This window comes from Schizosaccharomyces japonicus (assembly GCF_000149845.2).
Source record: "Schizosaccharomyces japonicus yFS275 unplaced genomic scaffold supercont5.1, whole genome shotgun sequence".
Classification (NCBI taxonomy): domain Eukaryota; kingdom Fungi; phylum Ascomycota; class Schizosaccharomycetes; order Schizosaccharomycetales; family Schizosaccharomycetaceae; genus Schizosaccharomyces; species Schizosaccharomyces japonicus.
This window is the reverse complement of record NW_011627860.1, coordinates 1,032,378-1,055,782: the sequence shown is the minus strand read 5'-3', so window position 1 is coordinate 1,055,782 and position 23,405 is coordinate 1,032,378. Positions and strand designations below refer to the sequence as shown.

Sequence of the window (23,405 nt, the reverse complement as noted above, 5' to 3'; positions counted from 1 at the left end):
ACCACAACCTATTGAACCGCGGTCCAGCCGACCTGCTCAAACGGAAATAGTGCAGTCTAATGCACTGTGCAAAACTCCAACGTACCCTGTTATTGTAGACTACGCAACACAAAGTATCGCAGTAGGTTTCGTAAACCCTCGTCAACCGACTTTAATGAACCACAGCGCGCACCCCTTTATTCACCACATCCCACCAAACCCACTATCGTAGTCCGCCATCCCCCGGCAGGCATTTGGTGGCCATCGCCGAGTCTCCGACCCAAGAAGCCACCTTCTATTTCGTTACAATCCCTTATAGCTTCCTATCTGCCAGACACATATATATATATATTGCCGACCCGCACCACCTGGCACTGACTGCTTTGTTTTCCACTTACACGTAGCAAGCAAACATGAATTTGAGAAAGACGATTTTCTTCGACCTGGACAACTGTCTGTACCCCAAGTCGTACCAGATCCACGATATGATGGCTGATCGTATTCGAGAGTACTTTTCTGACAAACTTGGTATCCCGGCAGAGGAGGCCGAACGGTTGAGGGACGTGTACTACCGACACTACGGTATCGCCATTCGAGGTCTCGTGCTCCATCACAAAATCGATGCCGTGGACTATGACCAGCGGGTGGATCAATCTCTGCCACTGGAAACGGTAATCAAGCCCGACGTGGAACTTAGAAACATGCTGATGAGATTGCGCTCCCGGTACCGTTTGTGGGTGTTCACCAATGCGTACAAGGTCCATGCTCAGCGTGTTCTGAAACTTCTTGGCGTCGATGACTGTTTTGAAGGACTTACATATTGCGACTATAACACTGAAAGCATCGTGGCGAAACCGATGCCTCAGATGTTTGAGAGAGTAATGGTCGAGGCTGGTGTGTTGTCCAAGGACGAATGTCTGTTCGTTGACGACTCGTACGGAAACATTAACGGTGCCAAGAACTTTGGATGGCCTGTCTGTGTTCACTTGGTGGACAGAGATGACCCCTTGCCAGAGCCCATGGCCGGCACTCACGTTATTCGTGACATCCACGAGTTTGAGGGCTTGGTCAAGTCCCTGGAGTCTGCTGCCGGCTGCGGCAAATCAGCAAACACAACCTCAGAGAACGCTATTGCGAGTGGTGGGGACTGCATAAGCACTGTTGGCCAAGCATCGTCTGGTGTCGCTGCCAACAGAACTACTACGGCTGGCGTAAACACCGGTGTTTCCGAGAAGACGGTTTCTGCTCGTTGTTAACGGGTGTCGCCGACACCTCTCTTGTTCCTCCTTTTTCATTCTTTACGAGAATATAGCTTTTTGCGGCTGACTGGGTCAGACGAGGAAGCACCGACGAAATCGGTCCAACACCGCCAGTCGAGGTTGCTGGGTCTTGGGTTTCCCTCTGGCTTGTTCTCGCTGTATTGTACTGTTCCATGATGAATTTTTTTGCCGTTTGAAGCATGCCATACCAGCTATGGACCTTCCTCTGATGAAAGGTATGAGTGTTTAAGCCGTTTTCCTCACTCCATGCCGCTCTCACGGTCTTATCTTAATGATCCCTTTTAACGTTCACGCTTCTCCTGAGTGTTGCATGGATGCACAAATACGTGCGCTTGTGCTCATCAGAAGTGTTTTACCCACCCTGCTTGTTTCCCCGTGCATTTCCACGAACATGTATGACGATCCTTTCAACTCTTGTTCTGTTAGATTGTTCAATAGCATAGAGTAAATTTTTCTTTTTTTTTCTTGTCATGTATCAGGTACAATACACAGTGCGGCGTCGGGCGAGAAAAAGTGATTGCTGCGGCATGTTTGTGCGGCGGGAACACATGGACGAGAATTAGGCCGTTGCTGCTTCTCACACAAAAGCGAAGGGGAAGCGCTATGCTGGCTAGGACCATTTACATAAGACAACAGTTAATCGTAGAAAAGATATAAAATAGAAAACGTAATAGCCGGTCCCGAACAAAAGCCGAGCAAACTTGCCTTGAAAGTTTGTGGCCTAACATGAGATAATGTGGTGCATAGCTGGGATCACTGAATATCGTCACGCTAGCAAGCATCCTTGAAACAATATATTAAAAGGACAATGGTGATGGTGATGACAAACAAGTGTCTTATGCTTGCACCTCACTATCCACATTATGAAAAGAAAGAATTTCTGAATACATCATAACCTTCCAAGTTTCAACAGGCAAATCATTGTCCTGGAAGGACCAGTCAAACACCTCCTCTGCAACAGGCTCGTCCGTAGGATCATGATACGGAGCAAGGTACTCGTGAGCGAGGGCGTCGGCAGCACTGATGCGCTTGCGAGGATCGAAGACTAGCATTTTTTCTAAAAGGTCTACCGCTGCGGGATCGGCATTTTTAAACCGTTCCGAAAAGGGAACTTTCTCGCGTTTAGGGAGAGACTGGACAAAGCGCAATGTATTCTTGCTGCAGATCGTCTCGATTACTTCGTCCGGCGGAGTTCCAAGGAGTTCAGTAATAATGGAAAACTGGTTTACATGGTCACGACCAGGAAACAGTGGCTTTCCTTCCAGCATCTCGGCGAAAATACAACCAGCACTCCAGATATCGACTTCGACATTGTACTTTTGCCATGTGAGCATGATTTCCGGAGCACGGTAGTAACGAGTGGAAACATATCCCGTCATCTGTGGATCTTGAATACGAGCGAGACCGAAGTCGCAGATTTTTAGATCACAGTTCTCGTTGATGAGAATATTACTAGGTTTGAGGTCGCGGTGAATAACACCAGCACTGTGGACGTACTTCAGTCCCCGCAGAATCTGGTACAGGAAGTATTGGATAAACTGGGTCTCAAGAGGCCTGGACGTCAGAAGACGATGCAGATCTGTACCTAGTAATTCAGTGACAAAGTAGATATCCTCGAACGGAGAAATGAAAATGTCACTTAGACTGATGATATTCTCGTGACGAAGATGTTTCAGCAACTTCAGTTCACGGTATGTTCGCTTTGCCAGCACAGGCGTACTGAATGGCTTCATGATTTTTTTCACAGCGACATTTTGTCCTGTCAGTTGGTCGCGAGCAGAACATACAAGACCGAACGCGCCCATGCCAATGGGTTGCAAGTCTGTGTAACGTGTCGTGATTTCGAAGCACGTTCCAAAAATCTGTGTACGAACAAATTCAGCCATGGTGAATGAATCTTGTAGAAGAACGAGAAAGTAAACGACTCAGCGTGTAAAGAAAAATAAAAGAAAAAGACAGATTTATCGTGAAATGTATCGTGATTCGGTAACAAGTGTCTTTCGTAAGACCTGGTTTTTGTTTTTGTCTTTGGTACGAAAGAGTGAGTTATTTGTCGTGAAACCTCTATATCTTAAAGACGCGTCAAACGAGACCCTTTTATTAGAAAATCGAGCAGTATAAAATTACACAGCGTAATAGCAGTTATTAGGTGGAATACACGCTGTAGAATTTTGAAGTGAACTTTTAAGAGACCAACTACTTTCAGCCACGGATTATCGATTGTCGCTTCGATCGGACACTTGAGAGATGGTAGAAGATAAACTCGACCACTGCTTAATTGTGAGAATTCCTAATTCCTCAGTCTCCCGGTGAGCAACTCCAACGGTAATGTTTGACGGAGATTGGGTAAAGAAGGAAGATTGCTTATCCAGCGGGGTCTTTGTGAACGTTATGGGAATTTTATCGTTGACCCCACATGTAGTTAAAGTTATTACTAAATGGCTGAAATATGACGTTATTTACTTCATCCAATTGTTGTCCATGTCGATCCTTGTTGAAACCAATACATATGATTGCCAAAAAATGCTCCACCAAAAAGTTGATTAACGTTGGAGCGGGGTTAGGTGTGACGTAGAGTGTGGTGGTATGTAGCTGAAAGGTTGCTGAGCGGTTGCAATGTGATGGATGGGTACGATAGGGGAAGAAGAGGTGCTCAAACGGAGAGTGACTTGTGTAGATCTGCAGCTGCTGAAATTACATATGTTATGGCGAGCGTCTCCAGCAAAATTCCGCGTAACAACATCAGCCCGATTGTATCCCTGTCCTCTTCTACTTGTCAAGTGTCTAAAACTAGATTGATCTTCCATTTTGACTACTGGTAGAAAATTAGATAAACATGTCATGTATATATTACAAACTTTAAAAATATCATCTTCCTCAAGTTAAACAGAAGGAGACTGGAGTTCTATTTTATTTTAATATGCTCTTCCTCCGAAAACGCGTGCACACTTTGTAAGGTTAAGAAACCAAAAGTAGGAAAGAGCGCTGGTTGGCACATCGTAGCCGTGACGAGATGCGGTTGTAGACGAACACATGGACTTTTTAAGCCAGGTAAACATACTCGTCCCGACCTTGTCTTTCCAAGTACTCTTTTTCGATGAGGATATCGATGCAACGCTTAATGTCAGCAACCTCGGGCTTGAAGCGAGACTTGATTTGATCAATGGTTTCTTTCACAAGCACAACGTGTTTCAGCGTCTTTCGTGCCTTCATGATACGCACAATTGCAGACTGCAGTAGCAGTTTTCTGTCCTCTTTGATAGTTTTTTGTGTTTCAGCGGACTCCTGCTTTTGCTCCGTTTTGATAGGTAAATTAAGGGGAAGACGAATGCGGCGCGAACGAAACTGGCGGTTCAAAGCAAACACGGTCGACGGGTCATCAAGCTTGTTGTTTCCTTGCTGGACCAAAATTTTTGCACGTAAAAAGATACGCAGAATGCCACTCAAATAAGTTGCTGAAAGCTCCGTGTTTTGTTGCAGCTCTGCAAATGTGTAGGAATCAGCCGCGTTGTATAACAGTAACACTCCCATCTGGTATGTGGAAACTTGTAGAATATAGGTAGTGGAGGACGAGTCACCAAACTTTGCCTTCATCTCGCCCTTGGACAAGTGCATCAGCCAGTTCAGCTTACGGCCGCTATGCTTGTTCTGGTAGAAGTTTTGAAAGGCATCATGTAGCTCAGCAAGCTCGTTAGGTAACCGAAAGGTTGTTGAAGACGAAGAAAGCGGCCATGAAGATGTACTGAGGACAAGGATATTAAAATCAATGGGAGACAATTTTGACGGCTGTTGAGCGTGGAAAGCATCAGTAAGATCCGATGACAAGCCGATGTCCTGTATCATTCGCTGCAGCTTATTAGTGTATTCAAAACCACAGGCCTCCTTCAATTTCGAAAGCATACTCGATTCGCTGTCTTCCGAAGTCGAGGTGCCGTTTACCAAACGCTTTGCTAGGAATTTTGCATAAAACTTTTGGAAGACATCTTTATCCTCAACGTAACGGAACACAATCATTACGGAGGAGAGAACCTGTTCAATGTCCTCAGTGTCGCCAGTCTTACTGTTCCGTCGCAAAACAGCATCAGTATATCGAGCTAGCAATTCGGGAGAACGGGATGAGGAGGTCTTGCACACAGCGTTTCGATTAATAAACTCGCGACAAGCATTATCCAAGTATTTGGTAAACTCCGAGTCACCATTAAACGCAGAAGTGACGATTTTTCTGTACCGTTCATAAACGGACAAAAGAGCATGCAAGTAAGCATGTGGGTCCGTGTCTTCGCCTGGATTGGTTGCAGCAACGACATTGTCCACACTAGCCAAACCAGATTTCCGAACACACATTTCAAACGCAACCCGCAGAGGTTGTAAGCCGTTGTCAGTGCGGGATAGCAACTGGTACATACGAACCACATCTTCAAGTCTGCCATCTTCAAGCAAACCAGGGAAGGCTTCATGTAAGGTACTGGCATGCAACGTAATCAGAGTATTCTCAACAACCCTTAAAAGTGGCTGTAAAGTTGACTCATGAAGATATAGCTTGACAAGTTCTTCTTCTTCGGAAAGACGTGTTTCCGCCTTTTTCATGTAGTCTACGACTGAGCACGACTGAATGAACCGTGCAGCCTCGTCCTCGTAAAATGTTTGGGTAGCGCTTAGGAACTGACGCTCAAAGAAATCTTTATACAGTTTGAGAGTAGGTTTTGACAAGTCGGTTTTGTCGAAACTCAACGACGTAATAGACTCTATACATATTTTGACATCCTTCATGTCCACCGGCTCATAATGGCGGAGCTTCGTAAATAAACGGAGAAGGTCCTGTAATAGGTCCTTCGATACATATTGAAAAATATGTTGCTGCCAGCTAACCAAACACAGAGTATACACATCGTACACATATGCCTCCGTAAATTGGTTTTTTAGCTTCACCCAGTAACGGTTCAAGTAACGAAATAGATGATTTAAGAAGCCGGCAGCCGTAGTGTACTTTTTCCAACTTGCAGCATACGCTTCTAGCGCAATTTCTGCACTGTCGTAAAACGGAAGTTGCTAAGCGCTTTGTCAGAAACGTCCAGGATGATTGGAGAACGACCATACCTGTCTCAGCTGTTCTAAGTATTTTGAGAGGTACAGCACAAGATTGTTATACAAAGCTTCACCTAATACACTCACGCCTGAAGATGTTAGTATGCAAACATCCCAGTGAGACACATTTTAGCATTAAATACGTACTCCGATCTCCAAAACTGTCGGCAGAAACAGTTTTTGAAGCATCAGCACAGTAGTTATGAATAGCACTAATCCGTTAGCAACAGAAAATCCAAAAAAAACCCACAAACTTACGTGTATAACTCCATGTATCGTGCAATTGTCATTCCATCATCAAGTTTTTCAAGAATTTGGGCGATGCCAGAGCGTAGCAATGGCCAACTAAACATCCGTTAGCTTTGTAACGTAAACATTCGTTTCTGTATCACATACTTCCCGTTTAAATTATCATAGACTTGCACAGCTGGCAAAACTTTACCATTGTTGGAATTCATAAAAGTGGATGGATAAGGTTTATAAGGTTTCCCTGGTATGAATTCGTTACTAATTACCTGACAGTAGCTACTTGGCGGAGGACTCTGCCAAGTGGGATGTGGGGGTTAGTTGGTGATTAAGAGAACCAAAAGTCAGCGAGCAGTAAAGCTGCAATTTGCTAATGCGTTTCGTAGTGATTGAAGAGACAACCGTTGTGATAAGAAAAATGTTTTGAGACCAGTTGATTATATAGCGATACCCTAAGAACAACGAAGTAGGATAAGGCGGGTTTATCTTTTTTTTTGTTTTTTATTTGGAAAATTGACGTATTAAATAAACAAATTTCATTATATAGATTTCGGAATTGTCGAACAGTACAAAATAACTGTATGTACTCAATCGTTGGCTGATTGAAAAGCAAGAAAAAAGAGTGTGACTTTTTGCAACATACAAAGTAGATTAAAAAAATATTTCATTCAAAACAGTGAAAAAATACAAAACTATACATACATACAATACCTCTTGTGTTTTTGTGTTGAGTGCGGTTTTTTATGTTGTTAGGCGCGGGTATTTTTCTTTAGTGAGGCTTGTTTCACCAGACACCTGAGGCAACACTCCATTAGCCAAACCTGTTTTTTGTGCCAACGGTTAGTGCTCTTCCAGCAGGGAGTTCTTTTGCTGTTCATTTATTGCCCCTGCGTATTTGCATTTGTCCAGACTGTGTTACATTTAGTTTTGTGAGACTTACGGGAGAGAGGACAGACGGAACGTGTTTTTACTGAAAAAAAACGCGACCTATTATTGGTGATACCCTTGCTGTCCTTGTACGAAAACAGAGAATAAGCACTTAATCAGAGCATTTTGTGTTATTTTTTGTCTTTGTACAGAACTTAATCCATTTACCGACAAGGTCCAGTAAAGCAGTATGTATAATAGCAACCACGGAAACTACTCAGACCCAACTATTCCTTCCAGCTCTCAAACAAATCCTATTGGGTCGTTGTACAACACGCATGAAGCCAGCATGTCATCTTTAAACAATGCCAACGCTTCTTCAACTCGCCTGCTCCGTGGAGCAACTTCTTCTACCAACTTGCCTGCAGCAGTCCATCCTTTTGGTGGCCGCAGAGCTAGCGGGTACTCTTCTCCAACTTCTATTGCACCAGAAGGAGGAAATTTGAGTCGTTATCCTAACTACATACCAGGGACCAATGGCACAGACAGCCTCTCAAACGGACAGGCCTCAATGGATGACCTTGAAAACATTAACAGATTAGAGGATAGTGCTTTTTCTGGTCCTTTTTATCGTGAAAATGACTTTGCTATGAGTCAAGACAATCAAGAGGAGGACGACTTCCTTTACTATCCCGTTGCTAGTAAAGCTCTTAGAAAACCATTATTTGCTGGAAGTGAGGGTGTTATGCAAATGTTTTTCCTTGCGTTCCTTGCTTTTGGTACTGGCATGCTTTTTATCGGCTTACCAATTCTTACTTACACTGGTCACAGCTTGCTTTCTAGTACTTCCGATAGTCTTACTAGCAACAAATTCCGTTTGCTTAGCGGTATTCGCACCAGCCTTATCGATCCTACCACTCCTTTGGACGCATATACCCGCACATCCTTTACTGGTGAAACGTTACAGCTTGTCTTCTCTGATGAGTTCAATGATGACGGCCGCAGCTTTTATGATGGTGATGATCAGTTTTGGGAAGCTGTCGACATTCATTATGCAGCTACTAACGATTATGAATGGTATGACCCTGATGCTGTCACAACTGCCAACGGCTCGCTGAGATTACGTATGGATATGTTTGCAGAACATGACCTCAATCTTCGAAGCGGTATGCTGCAGTCTTGGAACAAGCTCTGTTTCAAGGGTGGTGTGTTTGAAGTTTCTGCTTCTCTCGGTGGTAAGCCTGAAATGGTCGGTTTTTGGCCTGGTATCTGGGCCATTGGTAATTTGGCTCGACCTGGTTATCTTGCTACTTCAGAAGGTGTTTGGCCATATTCATACAATGAATGTGATGCTGGTATTACTCCCAATCAATCCGACCCGAATGGTATTTCGTATCTTCCTGGTATGCGTTTGCCTTCTTGCACCTGTAGTGGAGAAGATCATCCGAATGTTGGTGTTGGTCGTGGTGCTCCTGAAATTGATGCTTTGGAAGGTTCCATGGGTGATATTTACATTAATGGTGAAAAGCATTCAATCCCTGTTGCTTCTCAGTCTGGACAGTTTGCTCCTTTTGACTTGTACTACTATCCTGATTATGACTACATCACCGTTTATAATGAATCTATCACGCAGCCCAATAGTTACACTGGTGGTCCTTTCCAACAAGCTGTCTCCGTTGTCACACAGTTGAACAATAATTGGACTGATGGTACTATATACCAGACATATGGCTTTGACTATGAACCTGGCTCCGGTGTTGACGCATACATTTCCTTTTTCGTTGGTAAGAGATTCACATGGACGTTAAGACAACCGGGTGTCCGTGCGAACGGTAATATTGGAAACAGATTGATTAGTGAGGAGCCTATGTCAATTGTACTCAACTTCGGTATTTCATCGAGTTGGTTGTACTTGTATTGGCACGATTTGACTTTCCCTGAAACGATGTACATCGACTATGTTCGTATTTACCAGAACCCGAACAACGCAAATCATCAAATTACTTGCGATCCGGATGGATATCCTACTACAGAGTATATTTCGAATCATCCGAAAGCGTACAAAAACCCGAATGCTACTTCTTGGAGCATGGCAGGTTACACGAGACCCAAGAATAGCCTTCTCGACGGGTGCTAGTTCACCCGTAACATCATTGAACCCATTTTTCCACTCACTTCATAAAACCTTCATACCAAATCCCACACAAGCTGTCTTTACCATCTTTGGGTTAGGCTCATTGACATTTTGTTTCATCACCTTTTATGTTAATATAAGAACAATTCATATATATTACAATTTACTTGGTTTTATAAGTATTTACTCTTGCAGATACAGAGTTAACTATTGTTTACGCCGGTAATACACCGTCTGAATTATGAATATTTTGTTCCAGTCGTCTGCGAGAATTCAAAAGTTCACGTCTCATGTACAATTTCTCATAGTACACGTCTTGTCGCATTTTTTCGAGTTCTTGTGATTCAAGGCGTAGATGTTGTTCCAGTTTTTCAAAGTGTGATAACCGTAGGGTAAGTTTTTCAATTTGTTTTTGAACGAGTTTGCGGTTCAATTCAATAATTGATTTCTCATCTTCCGAAGACAACGTTTTCTTTTCTCCTTCCTTTTTCGTACCAGCGTCATTTGGTGAATTCCGCTCTTCATCTTTGTTTACCTCAGTTTTCTTATCCTCCTGCATAAGGTCTCCCTTCTCCGGAGGAACGTTTTGCACGGAAATAGAAGGCTTTTCTGGCTGCGCTTGTTCTCTTTCACTTTCGACGGTAGTTTCATCAGTCGCTTCAGTTTTGACTTTGCTCGACGTTTCCTCATTATTTGCTTGCTCCGAATCAATTTCCATACTGCTGTCCTGTGTGCTTCCCTCGAGCTCATGTTTGACCTCTTGGCCGTTTTCCTCTTTAGGGAATTTAGCAGACTCTGTCCGTAATTGTTCAGAAATATTGTGCAAGTCGATGTTTAAGTCCTTTGCGAGTGAACACGGATCCGCTAATTTTGCAAGGAATGAAACAAGAGAGACAATTGGATTTTCTTTTTGAATAAACCCGATAGAGGCTCTATATTCATAATCTTTAGCTTTGTGTAATTCGGCGTCGGAAGGTGGAATTTGCAAAAACTTAAGAATACATTCATCAGCATTTTTTGTGCCAACATGCTCAGAAACTTTTTTCCAGTCATTAGGGTACAGCTCTATGCCTTCAGAAAGCAAAAGTAATTCTTGAGACGTCCATTTGTGTTCTTGTTGTTCATTATCACTGGGAATTTTGACAAAATTATGTAAGCCAAGACCGTTGGGGAATTTTTGCTCTTCAAAACAGGTTGCACACAGTTGAAATCTATCTGGAGTATTACTTTCATAGTGTGTAGTGTTTTGAACAGCTTTTGCACAGCTTATACAGGATAAGTCCAATGAATTGTGTGGTCCGTTTAAACCATTTTTTGTCTGTTGAAGAGCTGGGGAATTCGTAGCATGTGTTGATGAGTGGGTGCCGCTAATAATGTTACTCGTTTCTGGGTTGTAAATATTTTTACGATTCGCAGTAACTGATTGTATAGGTTTGCTTTGCGACTTCGGGATACTAGGTGCAAGAGGGGGGACCAGTGGTGCAAGACCTCGAGGTGTGTCTGCGTATACTTGAAAATGGCCCGTATACGGAGGAGCAATTTTAGAAGGTCGCGTCTCGGGACGGACTGAATAGTTAATTAAACCCCATTGTTCAAGAAATCTATGCACGCGAAGAATAACGCACACATCACCAGCGAGATTCCGTCGACAAGCAGTGAAGGTCAAGTACACGTCTGGCTGCATTCGATAAGCACATATCATAAAATCACGGTAGTCTTTATAAACAACCGGTGTTTTCGACTTATTTTTGCCATCAAAAAACTCTGGCAATGACTTTTTTTCGATATCGTGAATCGTTTTCATGTCAAACCATTGAGCAAATGGTGGAATTTCACATTGCGGAGTTTGTTGCAAAAGAGTTGCCTTTGCATTGCTTTCTGGTGTTAACGTCGTTCCTGAATCAGCCCCATGAACAGAAGGCTCCAAACTTTCTTCTTTCATAGCAACGTCTGCTGCCGTCACATCCATTTGATGATAACTGTTTTTAACCCCACGAAAATGGTCTAATCGTAAAATAACAAATCAAATAGTTTTTAAAGAGAGTTTTGTATACAGGTAATATAATTAGACTTGCTAATTTTAAGCAATTGTTATTAATCTGTAATTTACAGTGTTGGATGTGCTCCTTAAAAAAGCGTTGGGAATGTTTTGGTGGTGAGTATCTCTCGCCAAACTCACCACCACAAATTGGCGTTGCGAAGTTATAGCATAAACTTTAAGGTCGAAAACAGTGACGGGACGTTTTGGGTGGCTCCATTGTTTAGTGTAATGAATTTTAACTACCTACGCCTTCACTTCTAGAGTAGCATATTCTGCAGTTTTTCTTTTCCTAAAGTTTTGATTTAGTAAGCTCTCGCACGTGTCAATTGACAGTCAGGGTCTTGGCACTGCAAGTAAGCAGAAGTCAAAGTTGAGCGTTCACACTAGAAAATGGACTTGGTAATAGGTCACCAATTGATGTAAGTAGAAGAATTAAATTTGTAAGCTATTTTACAGGATATACATTACTCTTCCTCAACCTCTTCAATAGTCGGTCCACGATACTTTGGCTGGGCAGGAGTTGGAATGGCAGTAGAGACAGACTCCGAGGCCTCTATTTTCGTATCACTTGGTTTAACGGATTTCTTAGCTTTAGCATGCTTTTTAGACTTCTTGCCTGGTTTCTAATGCAAACGTTAGTTATACGTAACATATATATATATATATATATATATATATATATATTTGCAATCAATACTTGCAACATACCTCATTCCAGCACCAGAGAGGCTTGAAGCTGTCAACGAAACCAACGTCAGCAAGCAAATTGGGAAACCTGTGTACTAGTTAGCACCATCTTTAACGGAGATTTAGAAACTTACAACCAGATACCGGGGGAAACAATAACGCATGAAATGCAAAAGAGGATGAAACGGACAATAACCAGTCCAACAAACGAAAGGATGAATCCGATTGCGACCATGCTCATGTAGTAGGCGCCTTTACGCATAGATGTAGGCCAAAGAGGATAGAAAATGAGTGCAAGAACAATAAGCACTAATGCCAGGGCTCCAAAAACAGCACGTTTTTGGAGTCTTTCGTACAAAATGACATAGTGCATGTCATCCTGAAAATCCTGGTTTCGATTTATTTGAAGTTCGACAAGTGGCTGTTTTTTGTGTTTTGCTGGAAGCTTTTCCACACGGACAATCATTGAATTCATAATTAAGAGCTTCAGAACATTAACCGCCTCCTCACGGTTTTTGACAACTGGTAAATCCTTGCCGCGTTTTTTGTCATAAGCATCTGACATAAGGTACCGCAAAGCACGCTTTACACGAAAGTAAGTAGTTCTTTTTCCATTCAGGACAGCAGGCTTTATCTTAATGTCCTTCTGCGACTTTATAAGCTCCGTGAGAGCGATTGCAGTTTTCCGTAATTTCACTGCTTCTTCGTTAGGTGCTTGAGGAGGACCATTTTGAGGTTTTGCCGACATAGTACTGTATTTTTAGAAGTGACAGCCACAAAGTTAATCAGTTTTAAGAGTTTAGTACTGTCTAGGCACTTGTCCGAATGGGGAGGATTACGTTAAGGGTGAGGTACACCAGTGGAGTAGTAAGTAGAACAAGGAGTGTAGTACATGGACGAAAAGCAGGTCTCAGTAAATTGTAGAATTACTATATACAGAGAAAAACTATAAATAAAAGATACACGGAGCTGTATAGATGATGCGGAGACAGAGACATGAGAAATATCATTTACGACTCTTGAAGTTGTAATTGCTCATCCAACCTCGCAATAGTTTCTTTAATAGGGACTAGACTCGCAATGAGGGTTTTTAGTTCATCAAATTTCCGTTTCTGCTTTGCTTCTTCTATCATTTTTTGAACGAGAAAAAGCTGCTCTTGGAACACAATTTTCTCTGACATTATTTTCTCTTGAATTTCATCAGCATCACTTTTCATACTGGATGATGCTTGAGAAGTCATAGTCGACATGGATGAAGCCCTGTGATGTATCCCGATAACAAGTTCGCGGCGTGGAAGTGGAAGAAGCATTGTCGTGCATTCGTAAAATATATACTTAGCATGCTGATCAATTGCGTTTTTCACTCGTTCTATCGTTTCTGAGAGAAAGAGTGAATCCTGGACTTTCAGAGCTGTTTGGTGAAAGCGCATGGAAAGCTGCAGAAACTTGTTTCTTTTTCGCTTAAGTTCATTGAAGTCACCCGCCGTAATTGTGTCAAAAGATGTTACCCTTTTAACTGCCGCATTGTAATTATGTAATCGAGATAGAAGTGCTTCGCGATATGTCCAAAGGTGCTGAGCATGGAGCAAATAGGGGGGCGCTTCAGCGCGCTCCATGTCGAATTTTAACTTCTCGAAGTAACAGTGGTTGCAGTTTTTACAAATTAGCAGCGAGGGAATAACTGTAGTAATTGAAATTTCAAAGACGCAATACCTGCAAACAACCTCACCACATAAACGGCAGTGTCGTCGACGTCGTTGCAGGCTAAATGGGTTCTTGCAAACAGGGCATGCATGTGTTCCCTTGTCATCTTTCCAGGGCACGATACTCTGTTCCAATTTTCTTTCTTCGTTGAACAGCAAGTTTCCGACGAGAGATACATTGCGTTGCAGCTTCAAGTTCTCGAACTTTTTGACTCTTTTCTCCAAAAGTAAGAAGTTAATTTCCTGTTTTTCTTTAATGGGCTTGCGCAAAGAGGAGTAAGTACTGAATCGTGAACGCGTTGTACCATTCGTATCATCATACCCCGGCCGTTGAATGAAGCAGGAATAACAAACACGGCACCAAATGCCGTGTTTAGAATCGTAGCCAGCGGACGGAGAAAGTTTCGCCTGATACAGGGTATGCTCGTGACAAAATACGAGACCGCATTTTCGACAATGGATTCGCCCAGAGAGGAAGTTCAAGGTCTTGGAGCAGCCGGGGTAACTGCATTTAACAGCAGAGTTTTCTGGTTGCCAATGCTCCCGTGTAACTAACTGGTCCGTTCGTTTCGTGCGCTGAAGACTGAAATTATCCACGATGTCTTCGTCAGTATACTTTGCAATAGGTGATATGATTTTTTGTACAGCCCTTGACTGCAGCTTGGAAGCGTTTTGTACTGTTTTAATCATCCATTCCTGGATGTCTTCGAATTTCTGGTCACGGTCATTTTGAAAATGAGCGTGTTCCATATGGAAATTGACTTGCGAGACACTAGTTAATTGTTGACCGCACAATAGACAATCAACGGGCCTTCCCGAAGATTCAGCCGAATCCAATGTTTCCTTGGAAGCCGAACTGCCTTGAATAGACACTCGCGAAGCTCTTCTGGGACCAAGGACTCGGCGTTCTGATGGACTACGATGAGACATAGCAAAAATTTAAGTCAAAACGAAAGAAAAAGTATGCTCAATTCGTTATTCCAGTAATCAACAAGTCAACAGTGCATTACTCAGCAATGGTCTTTCTCAAACCGCTAATATCATTCTGATGTCTGTAGACACGTTTCACAGATTCTTTAATATTCGCAGTAATTGAGAGCTTGGAAGGAACTGTGAGGGCAAAGATTTCCTTTTCTCAAATGTGTATCCACGATGAACGAAGGACGCGGTAACGTTCGATGTATCGATACGAGTAACTAGATTTGGTTTTTAGCACCAGCAAATATAAACACTAGTCATATGAACAGTGATACGGAGCACGCGTATATCGGGCCAGAACGTAACCACTAAGACTCGAATTTCGCTTCTCAACGGAAGTTTGGATGTGTTTTAATTCGTAACTAGACAACTGAAAGATAACGACGTTATATGAGGTGTGGTAATTGTGCTTAAAGCAATCTGCCGATCGAAACCGGTGGTGCGTGACTTTTGTTAATTTCCCAAAAGATGGATAAAGAAGCATGACTAGCCTCAGATTCATCGATATATTAGCAGCAAATTTATGTTCACCTTGTTACTCATAATTCGTTTTGCTGTTCTTGAGATTTCTGAATGAAGCCTTTTTAAGGTTTCATTTAGCGCGTCGCGTTCGATGACGTAGACTAAGTGGTGAAGTCTCTTTCTATATCCCTAGGTAGGCTAACCAGAGCCAAACAGAGAGCAAATTGTTTCACGGGATTACGTTCGTTAGGGAATTTAGGCAGCAGGTGTTGTTGAAAAGCACTTTTATTTATTTTTTACGTTGTTTGACGGTATGGCAGAGGATCTACTGAGCTCACTTGAAAAGTCGTTTCAGAACATTCGAAAGGAAATTCGAGACCCGTTGGATGTCTTAAAGTTTGAGAAGAACCTGGATTATGCTCGTAAACTTTTTTGGGAAAACGGAGAAAACAGTCTTCTGAAAATCGGTGAACCCTCGGCGTTGGCAAAACGGTTTATGGCTTTACAGGGAGAATTGAACGAAATGCGTGCTGAACAGGAGATGTATCTTGACTACAAACAACAAGAATTCCGGAAAAAAGAAGAGGAACGTTTAGAAGAATGCAATCACCAACTTCGTCAGCGTCGGCTAACAAATGCACTTAACAAACAAGAGCATGAAGAGGAACATTCCACGGCGCGTATACTGACACAGCAACGCTCGTTACAATCGGAAATCAGCAGCTCCCTTCTGTCAATGGCCTCCATTCTCAAGCAGAATGCACTCTCATTCACAAATGCCCTTGTGCAGGACGCTCACGTTATTCAGCGTACAGGCGAAACACTTGAAGGAAACCAGACAAAGTTGGAAACAACGAACGAACGTGTCATGAAGTATGTCCGTTCAAAGAAGCTTGGCTTCTGGAAACGACTAAGCATGGTGCTGACGGCGGTAGTCGCGTTTATCGTCATGCTATTTATCATTCATTTTACGAAATAATTCCCTCTCCTGCCTCAATGAGACTACGACCACCTTCAACCACCCACGCGAGCTTCTCGTACACACAACGCACACAGGTTACACAGTCGTCCTATTTGTTGTCACACAAAAAAACTCGAACTAAAGAGCTCGTTCCATTCTACAACCACTCGACCAGGGATGTGACAATTCAAGGCAGCTTCTTATTAACTTACTCGGATTGCTTTCTCTTGGCCAAACGCTTGCCGGTACCAAAGACCTTCTTGCCTCTGTTCTTGCGTTGCTTGCGTTGTTGACGAGAAGCCTTCTCAATCTTGTTGGCTTGGCCAATACGGACACGACGGTAGTGAGGCTCGAACTTGTTCAAGGCCTCGTTCGAGTCGTAGATGAGAGCAAAGCCGGTAGTCTTTCCACCACCAAATTGAGTGCGAAGACCAAAGGCTTGGACGTTCTCAACGCTGGCCTTGTACATCTCGGCCAACTTCTCGCGCAAGTCGTCCTTGGAGATGTTAGCCTTGCCAGGGTGCAAAATGTCAACAACCTAAATATTCTGTCAGTACAGCTTCCTTCTTGTGTCTACTGTGCACTAAACCTACCATTTGCTTGCGTTGAAGCAAGCGGTTAGTCATGAACTTGCGAGTTCTGATGGTCACTGCCTCACTCATGTTGGTCTTGGTGATGTTGATGGAACCGGTTTGCAAAATATCCCGGATGGAAAAAATGCAGTCACAGTTTACTTGGTGTTTCAGCAAAATTTAGGTTTAAGATGATCACGTGCCTGGCATCATTACTGGATATGATGTCATCCCCACCCTCTGGCTATATGGGTCCCCGAGATGTCCAGGAACCTGTCAAAAACAAACCAAAACTCGACAAAAATTCATGATTTCATTCCAATGAAGCATATGCTAACACCTTTTATCTCAATACCGTCGAAGAACTCAAATGTAGTCGACTGGAAGACTCCGTTGAAGAAGTTTTTTGAAGAGAACTACGGACGTGATCAAGACCTCGATGAAATTGTGAGGAATTTCGACTCTTTACGACGAGATGCAATTAATGTTGATGAAACCCCTGCTGGTAGGGAAGTTATTTATACTTACTACAAGCAGCTAAATTACCTGTCTTTTCGATTCCCCATTGGAACGAATGAAATCGACGTACATTTTGAATGGTCTGACACACTAGATCCCAAAAATCGACTTGTGAAGGAAATGTCTGTGGCGTTTGAAAAAGCAAACGTTTTGTACAATGTTGCCGCCGTATGCTCAAAGACCGGTGCAGAATCTTGTGTTCATGAAGGCGTAGACGGACTTAAGGAAGCAGCGAATGACATGCAATGTGCTTCTGGTGTTCTCGCAAACATACGAGAGTATTTCCTACGTTTGTCGCAGAAAGATTTAGATTCCTCATATCTCTTGGCAATGTCAAACATCATGCTTGCTCAGGCACATGAGTGTGTTTTAGAGCGTTTGCGTATTGATGGAAACGGAGAACCCGCAAATCTATCGCTTGCTTCCAAAATTGCCAGTGCTACCGCTTCTCTATACGCTTCAGCAACTCAGGATTTGAAGGCTGTTCAGTTTTCTTTACCGAAAGATATAATTGAATTGGTGTCTGCCAAAAACAATGCAATGGAAGCGTCGGCTTCGTATTATGCTGGGCAAGCTGAAATGTCCATGGATGCAGCGGGAGTGGCAGTTGCACGTTTTCAGCAATCAAAACGGCTTGTGGAGGCGGCGTTCAAGCAGTTTTCAAGCATTCACCCTGACCCTCGCTTCGTAAGCCTTCCGGTTTTGGAGGATTTCAATCAATGGTTCAAGCAATACATTGATAAAATGGAAGGAAAGTTGAGGGAATTGATTAAGCAGAATGATTTTGTCTTTCAAGAACGCGTCCCTCCCGAAGAAGAGTTAGAGCCTTTGCCTTCGAAACATGTTCTTTCCCCCATACATGTCACGCAAATGTATGCTAGAAACAGAAAGGACGTTGCCAGCGCTAAGGATATGTTTCGCAATTTCACGCCAACTGCGCTAGCTTCAACGAGTTCCCTGTGTTCCGAGACCGCAGCGAATCTAGTTCGGAGAGAGGAGAAGCTCGTCGAAGAGCAGAACACATTGTTGGCAACAATGCTTGCAACTCTTGACATCCAGAATTTGAAAAGGATGATCCGCTGGAACTTTTACAAGAAAAACGAGATACCTGGTGAACTGATGGAAATACATCAGCTCCTAAAAGACAGCAGTCATGAAAATAGCCTTCGCTTGTTGGAAGCAAAATCCGCCGAATTAAAGGGATTGATTGCTGATATGAAAAATGATTTGGCAGTAGAAACAACGCAGAATGAGCAAATGCGCGCAAAGCTGTCGTCGAAATGGACACTGAGTCCAAGTTCCTCATTTTCCGCCCCTTACTTAACCCAACTAAATCAACTACAGGCGTCCTTGGAGGCGGCGGATGAAACAAACAGTAAACTGTTTGAACTGCATGATAGAATTGCTAACGACGTTGCCGTCATTTGCAATTCTACAAGACTTCACGAAGAATTATGCACGCCAAAGCCCGCTCGACCCGAGAGTCTGCTTGATTTGCCTATTTCCTCTCAGGAGCAGACAAGAAATATGGAGATACAAATTGACATGCTCGATGAACTTCAATCTCGTATCCAAAAACTTGTTCCGGACAGAGAAAAAACGTTGGAAGCAATGCGCCAAAAGTACAAATCTTTGGACGTGTCTGGCGCCTTGATGGATAACAGTATTATGAAAGACGATGCCTTGAATCCTGACGAATTTTGCAACACCGAAGTGAATAAACAATTTAAGCCATTAGTTGTTCGACTTGGCGGGACAATTGAGCAGCAGAAAGTCTTAATGGACGAAGTCATCGAAGTTGTCCGCAAGCTCAAGCATAATCCCGTGTTTGAGGAATGCGTTCAAAACTTTTCCGCTCGTCAAAAACAGCATGAAAAACTTATTGAGCACTACAAAAAATCTGGCGACGCTGCAATGTCACTTCACAGTGGCATAAAAAAGGGAATTGAGTTTTACGATGGTGTTTCTGCAAAGCTTAAGCTTTTGCAAAAGCAACTTCAAGCGGAGCTCCTTGAAAGGCGCAAACAAGGGGCAGAATGCATTGCTCAACTTAAGTATACATCAGGAACAAACGATATTACTTCTGCCATGAACAATGTGCGGCTATAACTTTTGTAGTTGTTGCTTCCCCTGAATTTGGTGCCACACCAAGGTTCATTTCTTTTTGACGGGGGCACTCCCAAACGAACAAGTCACGACTCGTTTTCTCATCCCTTTTGTGCCTTTCTCTCTTTAGATTACGACTTCGGCGTGTGCACTGCTGTTAACTCGTATTCTTGTTCACTATGTCTTTTGAAACGCTTCGTGCTTACGAACAAACAAATGCCGTTTGTAAGCCATTTTTGGACAAGCCTTCTACGGGGTTTGCACTTGATGCACATATAAAATTTCTGGAGAGCTCTTTAAAACCCTTTCCGGCTCCGTATACTGTTCTTGATGCATCCAAAACATGGATCATTTATTGGGAACTTGTGTCTTTGGCATTATTAGGGCGTCTAACAGATGATGTCAAAGAACAAGCAGTGCATACGTTAGCGACTTTTCGTGGTCCTAATGGTGGTTTCACTAATGGTCTTGGACATAAAGAGCATATTTTGACTACTTACGCAGCGGTTCTTTCAATATGTTTGTGTAACAATTCTGAGGCTTACGATTTAATCGACAAGAAACGGTTGTTAGACTGGCTTATGTCGCTGCGGAATGCCGACGGTTCTTTTCGTGTTCACGATGAAGGTGAATGTGATTCCCGTGCCTCTTACGCCGCAGTGTGCATTGCCTATTTAGTTGACGGTGTCAACTATCCTCATTTATTTGATGGAACCCTGGATTGGCTGCTGCAGTGTCAGACGTACGAGGGAGGCTTTGCAGGAAACCCAGGTACAGAGGCACACGGAGGTTACACGTTTTGCTCGTTGGCTGCAATTTCGGTGCTTAATGGATCATCTCGGGTTCGGCGTATCCCTCTTGCCCGCTGGCTTACCCAAAGACAAGACGCCATCCTGGGTGGTCTTTCGGGTCGTACGAACAAGCTCGTTGACGGCTGCTATAGTTGGTGGGTTGGTGCATCCGTCAATCTGTTTGCATTGGAAGCAAATAGTGACTCGGACACACGTCCTCTGATCAAAAGTGAGAAATTGCAGGAGTACATATACCAATGTTGTCAGCCTGCTACCGGTGGACTTAGAGATAAGCCTCCCAAGCCCGCCGATTTGTATCACACTTGTTACTGTCTCCTTGGCTTATCGAGTATTGCTCACAATTACCGTCTAGTCGATAATCGTGTTCATGCACAAAACAGTAGCTCCCCTCGCTATGATGATTATCCTTCTCTGCAACCCGCTCATCCTGTATGCTGCGTCCCCGTTAATGATGCAGAGTCTATGATTACCCATTTTTCTTCACTTCAGTGTTGATAATGACACGCAGGTGTCCTTTGCTATAATGTAGTTAAGGATATAATGAAAGCTCATGAGAATACATTCTATCAAATGAATTTCAGTGTTCGATTGGAACATGACTATATGTACAACGTCTGAGATTTATAATGAATAGGAATTATTAGTTACGGATAAAAAAAGTACTAAAAGCAGTAAAGGCAAGCTGAAGTCGTATCTGTGTCATAAATTAGTGCATTATAAAAGACTTCAATGGGTCCAGCGGTGTTTTTCCGCATAAAGTAAAAGCAAATCTGTTAAAGTATGCCGACCATCATCTCTGTAAAAATAGGGCTGCCAGTCGTTATTGTCGATAACTTTGTCGCTTAGCAAATGATTGAGTATGGGAGTGATTCTTGGAACAACGAAGTTCACGGTGACTACATCCATAGGAAAGTCGGATTCAGGTAATGCATCTGCGGTTTTGTTTAAGTAAACCTCTGAACATAAGTAATTAGGAGCTTTGTAAAAAGGAAGAGACATATGAGGTGTATCATCACCACAGACACCAAAGGCATCATCTGTAGTGTATCCAGGCCTAATGGGGAGGCTATTATGGACCTTAAGAGATGCGAAAGAAAAAGAGTCCGGCTTTACATTCATCATCTCAGACTCGCTCAAGTATCCGGAGTCCTCTAATGCAAACACCAGGTTCTTAACCACAGAGGAAGGTATATCTTTAATGTAAACGAATGTGTTTTGTCGAAAAGGGGATACTTGGAATAATTCATCATTTGTAAATGGGCCTTGCTGTAAGCCACCACGAATTGCTCCGCTATTGATGGCAATTAATCTAGGGACAGAAGAACGTTCCGGGTTGACAACTATTTCTGGCAGGACGTGGTTTTGATAAAAGTAGTATATAGACCGAGAAGAATTTGGGGGGACAGATGTTGCAGCAAATGATTTTGGAGCATAACCAAGGATTTGGGTTAAGTTTAAAGAAGCACGGTAGGAATTAATTTGCTTTTTCAAAGCTGAACCCTCCGGTGTGTCGAATTGATTATCAGTGTATTCTTTATACATAAAAGAATGGAAGCCAACATCTGAGTCAACTCGGAGGGCATTTATATGCCACTCGAAGCCCTGCCGGCTCCAGTCAATGTATTTTCGGAAAAACGTAACGCCATTATTTGGATCAGGTAAGCCAGGAAGGCTTTCGCGGGGAGCATCAAGGGAAATAGGCCTACCAGCGAAACGTTTAGCAGCTGTTGTGCCATTTAGCCCGTCCAGAGTCATCCACCCCAATGTTTCACAATAGCGACCGGACTGAAGGGCAGTGGAAGAAGAGTCGTATATTGTAAAATCACGAACATGAGAATGACCGCCAAGTATCTGAATAGGAACGTGAGGAAAAATTTGGCGCAAATGAGCATGAAGAAGCTTTGTATCAAGAGATTGTCTTACAGGTATGTGGAGCAAAAGAATAATAACATCTACATTCTTTATGTTCTCGATTTCATGCCACCAACTTTCTTGGAAGACATCAAACATACTCTGTACACGAATGTTCTCAGCAACGCCGGAGAAAGGTTGAACAAAACCGAGTGCGAGTACGTTGAGAGAGTGCTTGGTTTGAAAGAAGTAGAAGCGTTCTCCAAACGGCACATAGGTAGATAGAGTTTCGTTCCACACCTGAACATTAGATGCTAAATAGCGACCTTGCCACAGTGGTACAAAATTAAGATATGTGTCCAAGGCAACTTTAGGTACGTAAAGCTCATGATTTCCAGCAACAAGAAGATCGTATGGTACCGAAGAGAATAATTTGTTGGTCAATGAGCCAGGAGGATTAGACAAATCTGAAAGACCTGTTCCATCATGAAGATCGCCAGTGTCGACAAGCAATAAATCAACCCCTTGTTGTTCAGCGATCTCTCTAACATGCTTTACGAATGAGAGAAAGTCACCAAAGTCAGCGTCGTAACGTGGGTCATTCCTGTGTCCAGCAAGCCAACCATGAATGTCTGTAGTATGAAGAATGTTTAACTGACCAAGTTCAAGGGGACGGATGCTTGAATTAGAACAGTCTGAGACATCAAGTATCTGTTGTTGAGGTACATATAGTGAGGTGCATTGGATAAATAATTGAAAAGTGAAAAAACCTTGTAAAATAAAGGGGAGCATCAGTCTGTTTTCAAGCCTGGCTCGATTCTTCTGATTTTGTTTATGTTTATATGTAATGTGCAAAATAAAAGGCACTTATTGTCTTAAAACAAAGAACCTGAAAAATAGAAAAATATGATGAAAGGGGCGGGACTCGAACCCGCGAGCTTTCGCACTAGGGAGTTGCTGTGTCAACCTAAACCTAGCTCCATAACCACTCGGACACCCTTCCTGTTCGAAATGTCGTGAGTTGTAAATGCTTATCACCAGCTTAATTAAACATTTTGTTCTTAGGCTTATAACGATAATGAATAACTTGCTTTCTTTAAATGTTCTGAAAATAAACATCGG

At 42.9% G+C, this 23,405-nt stretch overlaps 12 protein-coding genes and 1 non-coding gene across 13 annotated transcripts; 5 read left to right on the top strand and 8 right to left on the bottom strand.

Annotated features, from left to right (window-relative positions):
- Window positions 1-212: 212 nt before the first annotated feature.
- SJAG_02592 (CMGC/MAPK/P38 protein kinase Sty1) lies at window positions 213-3,599 on the bottom strand. The gene has a single exon (XM_002173762.2). The coding sequence runs from the start codon at window positions 3,143-3,145 to the stop codon at window positions 2,096-2,098; it is 1,050 nt and encodes a 349-aa protein (XP_002173798.1). The 5' UTR covers window positions 3,146-3,599; the 3' UTR covers window positions 213-2,095.
- On the top strand, window positions 258-1,709 carry SJAG_02593 (pyrimidine 5'-nucleotidase). The gene has a single exon (XM_002173763.2). It carries the CDS (start codon window positions 393-395, stop codon window positions 1,233-1,235), a length of 843 nt encoding a protein of 280 aa, XP_002173799.2. The 5' UTR covers window positions 258-392; the 3' UTR covers window positions 1,236-1,709.
- Window positions 3,600-4,040: 441 nt separating the features above from the next.
- Window positions 4,041-6,833, bottom strand: SJAG_02591 (Cullin 1). Its single transcript, XM_002173761.2, has 5 exons — window positions 6,741-6,833; window positions 6,603-6,689; window positions 6,492-6,556; window positions 6,357-6,433; window positions 4,041-6,308 (listed from the first exon to the last, which is right to left on the bottom strand). The coding sequence occupies exons 1-5, from the start codon at window positions 6,800-6,802 to the stop codon at window positions 4,302-4,304; spliced, it is 2,298 nt and encodes a 765-aa protein (XP_002173797.2). The 5' UTR covers window positions 6,803-6,833; the 3' UTR covers window positions 4,041-4,301.
- A 436-nt stretch (window positions 6,834-7,269) lies between these two features.
- Window positions 7,270-10,899, top strand: SJAG_02590 (glucosidase). The gene has a single exon (XM_002173760.2). The coding sequence runs from the start codon at window positions 7,708-7,710 to the stop codon at window positions 9,592-9,594; it is 1,887 nt and encodes a 628-aa protein (XP_002173796.1). The 5' UTR covers window positions 7,270-7,707; the 3' UTR covers window positions 9,595-10,899.
- On the bottom strand, window positions 9,660-11,684 carry SJAG_02589 (SWI/SNF and RSC complex subunit Ssr1). Its single transcript, XM_002173759.2, has one exon. It carries the CDS (start codon window positions 11,558-11,560, stop codon window positions 9,806-9,808), a length of 1,755 nt encoding a protein of 584 aa, XP_002173795.1. The 5' UTR covers window positions 11,561-11,684; the 3' UTR covers window positions 9,660-9,805.
- Window positions 11,685-11,980: 296 nt separating this feature from the next.
- SJAG_02588 (ER protein translocation subcomplex subunit Sec62) lies at window positions 11,981-13,226 on the bottom strand. Its single transcript, XM_002173758.2, has 3 exons — window positions 12,454-13,226; window positions 12,341-12,407; window positions 11,981-12,255 (listed from the first exon to the last, which is right to left on the bottom strand). Exons 1-3 carry the CDS (start codon window positions 13,065-13,067, stop codon window positions 12,097-12,099), a joined length of 840 nt encoding a protein of 279 aa, XP_002173794.1. The 5' UTR covers window positions 13,068-13,226; the 3' UTR covers window positions 11,981-12,096.
- SJAG_02587 (prevacuole/endosomal FYVE tethering component Pep7) lies at window positions 13,176-15,437 on the bottom strand. The gene has a single exon (XM_002173757.2). It carries the CDS (start codon window positions 14,950-14,952, stop codon window positions 13,330-13,332), a length of 1,623 nt encoding a protein of 540 aa, XP_002173793.1. The 5' UTR covers window positions 14,953-15,437; the 3' UTR covers window positions 13,176-13,329.
- Window positions 15,438-15,624: 187 nt separating this feature from the next.
- Window positions 15,625-17,302, top strand: SJAG_02586 (SNARE Slt1). Its single transcript, XM_002173756.2, has one exon. The coding sequence runs from the start codon at window positions 15,776-15,778 to the stop codon at window positions 16,439-16,441; it is 666 nt and encodes a 221-aa protein (XP_002173792.1). The 5' UTR covers window positions 15,625-15,775; the 3' UTR covers window positions 16,442-17,302.
- Window positions 16,516-17,144, bottom strand: SJAG_02585 (40S ribosomal protein S24). The gene is made up of 2 exons (XM_002173755.2): window positions 17,017-17,144; window positions 16,516-16,961 (listed from the first exon to the last, which is right to left on the bottom strand). Exons 1-2 carry the CDS (start codon window positions 17,083-17,085, stop codon window positions 16,632-16,634), a joined length of 399 nt encoding a protein of 132 aa, XP_002173791.1. The 5' UTR covers window positions 17,086-17,144; the 3' UTR covers window positions 16,516-16,631.
- A 14-nt stretch (window positions 17,303-17,316) lies between the features above and the next one.
- SJAG_02584 (rhophilin-2) lies at window positions 17,317-19,623 on the top strand (the record flags this gene model as incomplete). The annotated part of the gene is made up of 1 exon (XM_002173754.1): window positions 17,317-19,623. One exon carries the CDS (start codon window positions 17,317-17,319, stop codon window positions 19,621-19,623), a length of 2,307 nt encoding a protein of 768 aa, XP_002173790.1.
- Window positions 19,624-19,799: 176 nt separating this feature from the next.
- On the top strand, window positions 19,800-20,927 carry SJAG_02583 (farnesyltransferase beta subunit Cpp1; the record flags this gene model as incomplete). Its single annotated transcript, XM_002173753.1, has 1 exon — window positions 19,800-20,927. One exon carries the CDS (start codon window positions 19,800-19,802, stop codon window positions 20,925-20,927), a length of 1,128 nt encoding a protein of 375 aa, XP_002173789.1.
- On the bottom strand, window positions 20,924-23,335 carry SJAG_02582 (phosphoprotein phosphatase). The gene has a single exon (XM_002173752.2). It carries the CDS (start codon window positions 23,073-23,075, stop codon window positions 21,159-21,161), a length of 1,917 nt encoding a protein of 638 aa, XP_002173788.1. The 5' UTR covers window positions 23,076-23,335; the 3' UTR covers window positions 20,924-21,158.
- SJAG_16021 lies at window positions 23,194-23,286 on the bottom strand. The gene has a single exon. It is a non-coding gene; the product is annotated as a tRNA-Leu (tRNA).
- Window positions 23,336-23,405: the final 70 nt, after the last annotated feature.

Excerpts from the sequence above, each read along its gene's own strand:
- SJAG_02586 (XM_002173756.2), top strand. The coding sequence starts at position 15,776 with ATGGCAGAGGATCTACTGAGCTCACTTGAAAAGTCGTTTCAGAACATT.
- SJAG_02593 (XM_002173763.2), top strand. The coding sequence starts at position 393 with ATGAATTTGAGAAAGACGATTTTCTTCGACCTGGACAACTGTCTGTAC.
- SJAG_02588 (XM_002173758.2), bottom strand. The coding sequence starts at position 13,067 with ATGTCGGCAAAACCTCAAAATGGTCCTCCTCAAGCACCTAACGAAGAA. Across the intron at positions 12,408-12,453 it reads GTTTCCCCCGGTATCTGGTT|GTTTCCCAATTTGCTTGCTG; the intron begins GTAAGTTTCTAA and ends ACTAGTACACAG. Across the intron at positions 12,256-12,340 it reads CTCTCTGGTGCTGGAATGAG|AAACCAGGCAAGAAGTCTAA; the intron begins GTATGTTGCAAG and ends CGTTTGCATTAG.
- SJAG_02591 (XM_002173761.2), bottom strand. The coding sequence starts at position 6,802 with ATGAATTCCAACAATGGTAAAGTTTTGCCAGCTGTGCAAGTCTATGAT. Across the intron at positions 6,557-6,602 it reads CGATACATGGAGTTATACAC|TGCTATTCATAACTACTGTG; the intron begins GTAAGTTTGTGG and ends CTAACGGATTAG. Across the intron at positions 6,434-6,491 it reads CGACAGTTTTGGAGATCGGA|GCGTGAGTGTATTAGGTGAA; the intron begins GTACGTATTTAA and ends TAACATCTTCAG.
- SJAG_02587 (XM_002173757.2), bottom strand. The coding sequence starts at position 14,952 with ATGTCTCATCGTAGTCCATCAGAACGCCGAGTCCTTGGTCCCAGAAGA.
- SJAG_02592 (XM_002173762.2), bottom strand. The coding sequence starts at position 3,145 with ATGGCTGAATTTGTTCGTACACAGATTTTTGGAACGTGCTTCGAAATC.
- SJAG_02582 (XM_002173752.2), bottom strand. The coding sequence starts at position 23,075 with ATGCTCCCCTTTATTTTACAAGGTTTTTTCACTTTTCAATTATTTATC.
- SJAG_02590 (XM_002173760.2), top strand. The coding sequence starts at position 7,708 with ATGTATAATAGCAACCACGGAAACTACTCAGACCCAACTATTCCTTCC.
- SJAG_02585 (XM_002173755.2), bottom strand. The coding sequence starts at position 17,085 with ATGAGTGAGGCAGTGACCATCAGAACTCGCAAGTTCATGACTAACCGC. Across the intron at positions 16,962-17,016 it reads TGCTTCAACGCAAGCAAATG|GTTGTTGACATTTTGCACCC; the intron begins GTAGGTTTAGTG and ends CAGAATATTTAG.
- SJAG_02589 (XM_002173759.2), bottom strand. The coding sequence starts at position 11,560 with ATGGATGTGACGGCAGCAGACGTTGCTATGAAAGAAGAAAGTTTGGAG.